The 3494-nt window shown below is 42.2% G+C and overlaps 2 protein-coding genes across 2 annotated transcripts in view; one reads left to right on the forward strand and one right to left on the reverse strand.

Moving 5' to 3' along the window:
* The window catches only part of LOC131880399 (uncharacterized), a 3830-nt gene extending 3216 nt beyond the window's left edge, over window positions 1-614 (forward strand). Inside the window, exons 4-5 of the mRNA XM_059227026.1 lie at window positions 17-223; window positions 306-614. Of these exons, the coding sequence (XP_059083009.1) occupies window positions 17-223; window positions 306-383 (285 nt within the window). The 3' untranslated portion in view covers window positions 384-614. The remainder of the gene's footprint in view (window positions 1-16; window positions 224-305) is intronic.
* An 871-nt stretch (window positions 615-1485) lies between these two features.
* Window positions 1486-3494, reverse strand: part of LOC131880392 (phosrestin-1-like) — a 14080-nt gene continuing 12071 nt past the window's right edge. Inside the window, exon 8 of the mRNA XM_059227020.1 lies at window positions 1486-3070. Coding sequence (XP_059083003.1) covers window positions 2931-3070 — 140 coding nt within the window. The 3' untranslated portion in view covers window positions 1486-2930. The remainder of the gene's footprint in view (window positions 3071-3494) is intronic.

Genomic DNA, 3494 nt, shown 5'->3' on the forward strand with positions numbered 1-3494 from the left:
AATTTGTTTTCCTCAGATTTTCGAGACATTGGTGTCAACCTGGAGGGACAATGGCTTGGACCTGAGCCAGTTCGGCATCAACCTAGGGCCTGACAAGGCTTCTGCCAAAGACGACTTGGTCGCTGGAAACCCGGAGAACTTCCAGAACGATCTGTTGAGGGGCATTCATTTTCTCCAAAGTCGAGTGTCCAATCATGCACGAAAGGATGACCGCATCGCTCAGGTCGGTTTGATCCAAGCCAGTCCCACTTGCATTCAAGTTTCGGCTTATAAATTGATGTCAAATCTTATCTCCTTGATTTTAGATTGCAGAAACTGTCTGGGGTGTCTTTACTACCACTTATAGAACCGTGACCAATTACTTGGAAAGCACCACAGCCTAAGACTGGTTCAGGAAAAGCTCATACTCGGGTGAATTTCATGAACAAAATGCATCATATTGATACGGTTCGATTATTCGTGTCCAGTTTTTTGCTATGTATTACAAAATACCATTCTGTGCGAACAATTACGTTACAACTCTCTCTTGCGATTTTCAATACACATCAGAAAAAGATATCAGAAAGACAAATAAAAAGAAAATATACATCATTTATGCATTACAACATTGTCATAACTTGCACCCCAAGATGAAACAATTCGACGAAAGAGGTCGCTGTGGAAAAGTGAGCGCACGCAGTGTCTGTTCTCAACTGCCAAAAGCAAGCCTGAAAAACAGGTACAGATCCAGGCAGTTCTAACTGGCCAGACAGACGACTGGCCTTGATCTAGATCGGTTATACACTTTTAGTCCGCCAGGTGCTGACGCATTCACAACTTTTTCAGCTGACAGAAACGGTTTCAGGGTGTGATTTGTGTTTGGTTCAAAATGTATTCTCTTCGAATCGTGTGGGCAATTATCCTTATCCTTGGTATTCATTCGCTCTCGACCGCACCTCTGGAACCACCTGGCAAGATTAATGACCTCCCAATCATTAACCTCTTCCAACCAGATAAAAATGAAAAAGTTCCCATCGTCATCGGAGAGCGGAGTAAGTGCCTGAGAGAGAGAGAGAGGATTACCAAATTTTGTAGTAACTTTCCCATCCAAAATGTCAGACATTGTTCGTTTCATTTTCCGGATGTACGGTACAGCAGATTACCAAATTTTGTAGTAACTTTCCCATCCAAAATGTCAGACATTGTTCGTTTCATTTTCACTCTGTAGCGCCGTCAGACCTGTCATTCGTTGACCTGCTTCTTAGACATGTTAGGCAGGAACTTTCAGCGGCACTGACTGGTTCAGGAAAAATTCGTGTCACGTCGTTTGTATTTATGAACGCCTCTTTTCATGTGTGAGTGTGTGACTTCTTACCTATTGCAGGATGTGACAACATTTATCATGGTTCCTATTTACCTTGCCTTCTGAGACCTGAGTTACCTCCGTTCAGCTACTCAACCGAATCCGGATACAATACCGAGTATAAAAAGAAGTGAAGCCATCGCTACATTTGAACAAATGTATTTCACATTGAATTACAATTTCCATAAGTTTCAATAGGCATTAGTTATGTACGTTTTTGCTGAAATAAACATTCTTTTCTTTCGCATGTGACAATTGGATCGTAAGAGGTCCATAATGTATCAATCAGATATTGTAGTATGTATGTAGTATGCGTAGCTGGTATCAAACATTGTGGATAAAAATAGCTTGACACTGACTTGTACAATTGGTGAAAACGTAGTTGCAACCCCCTGTGGTTTTAACTTGCGACATACTGTATTTTAGCTTTAAGAACTTGTGTGCAAGATCTAGAGAGCTTTGGGCTGTCAGTTCCATTGGACCAAGAACCAAACACATGGATCCAATCGAATCAAAAGTCGCTTTGTGTTATGTATGTTACTTGGGTGTAAGGAAGGCCAATCTCTACGGTCCAGAGTGCATTTCACACATTCTCCTAAAAGTCCTCGAGGACTGAACAGTAATTAAGGAATTAGTTTCCCGAGGAAAGTTGGCAAAGTCGCCTCAAGTTACCAATTCAAATTCAGCCCATGGGATTAATGAGAATAAGGTTCACACCGCTCTTTTCAATAGAGCGAAGGCCGGCATGAAAATGTGCTCAATGTACATGTATTTTTTTTCATGAAAGCTAGCCCTAAAAGTACGGACGGTCGATTTGAACCTTTGTTTTGGACCCCAGAGTGGCCTTGCTAATACTCGATTCATTCAAGGGTTAAAGTCATGGGTTGAAAAAATACAGGACCTCTATTGTGTCGAATAGAACCGAATGTTTGAGCCATCACAAGATTGAAGCGACTCATTAGCAAAAGAATTCATAGGGATAATAATCGTCCTTGAACAACCACTACAAGGCCACTTTCCAATATTAGGCGAGAAAGCGATTCGCTTCAATCTTGATGGTGAAGCTGACAAGGTGTCTACTAAGATGAGGAGGTTGTTTTCCACCTCAAACACCTGCGTATGACAATATCTCAATACGATCACAAAACTGAGGGCGACACACTGTTCCACTCAGCCTTTCTCCTTAGAATAGAATGTATACATTGGAGACATTCAACACGCAGTGAACCCGACCAGCGGTCGTTTTGACATTGCATACCCAATCAAACTCCTTTTCTGACCAGCAACCTGATTTGGTTCCCCAAGCCTTAACTAGTCGAAGCAGAGTCTTTTCGTGGGATCCCATCGAGTGGGTCGGCCTCAACTGGGGTTATCGAATGAGATGAGACTGATGACCGGGTTCGTAATATGCATAATAGATATGGGTACAATATGACAAAGAGAACAGTCTTGGCTGAGAGAAGGGAGGTCACCCTTGTGATTGGTAGAGAGATACACACTTTGAATGATGACGATAGCAAAGGTAATGAAAATAAAAATACTCTCTATCTAGTATGTGTCTGGAAAAAGGTGGACGACATGTTTCCACCTATTCCTCCTGACTGCCACCGAAGGTGTCCACCAGGACCGAATCCTGTGCTTGGAACTTCATGCGTCGCTTGTTGGTTCGAATGTTCTCCTCGTTGGTCACTTTCTTCAGTTCCTCCAGTTTATCGGCTTCCTCAGAATCTACGGAAAGAGCAATATGATGAGATATGACAGTCAACTAGAAAAGCGCTCTATTCATCGTTCTTTCCGACTGTTCCACTTTATATCCTCTCAAGGGACATCCCTGGAGCCTCTATAAAATGCTTCTTCTTTGCGTCTCTGATCGAGGTATTGGATACAAATACAAATTTGTCATTTTCTGAGATGTATTATGGACGAACGTTTCCCGCTAACATTCATGTTTTCGTCCAAAATCTACTCTACCAACCATCTTGTCTCTTGCCTTGGCAAATGGACCATTCATGTTCCCAAAAGGGCCAAGAATACCTTGGGGTACACGAACCGCGTGGTGAATTGATAATTACGTAATGACTTGTGAGGACAAAGTAAAAACCACTTGCGTTGTTTTTTTCAATCCCCAAATTCAAGTTCAGGCTTGGGGATT

The sequence above is a fragment of the Tigriopus californicus genome, chromosome 5 (assembly GCF_007210705.1).
Source record: "Tigriopus californicus strain San Diego chromosome 5, Tcal_SD_v2.1, whole genome shotgun sequence".
Taxonomy (NCBI): domain Eukaryota; kingdom Metazoa; phylum Arthropoda; class Copepoda; order Harpacticoida; family Harpacticidae; genus Tigriopus; species Tigriopus californicus.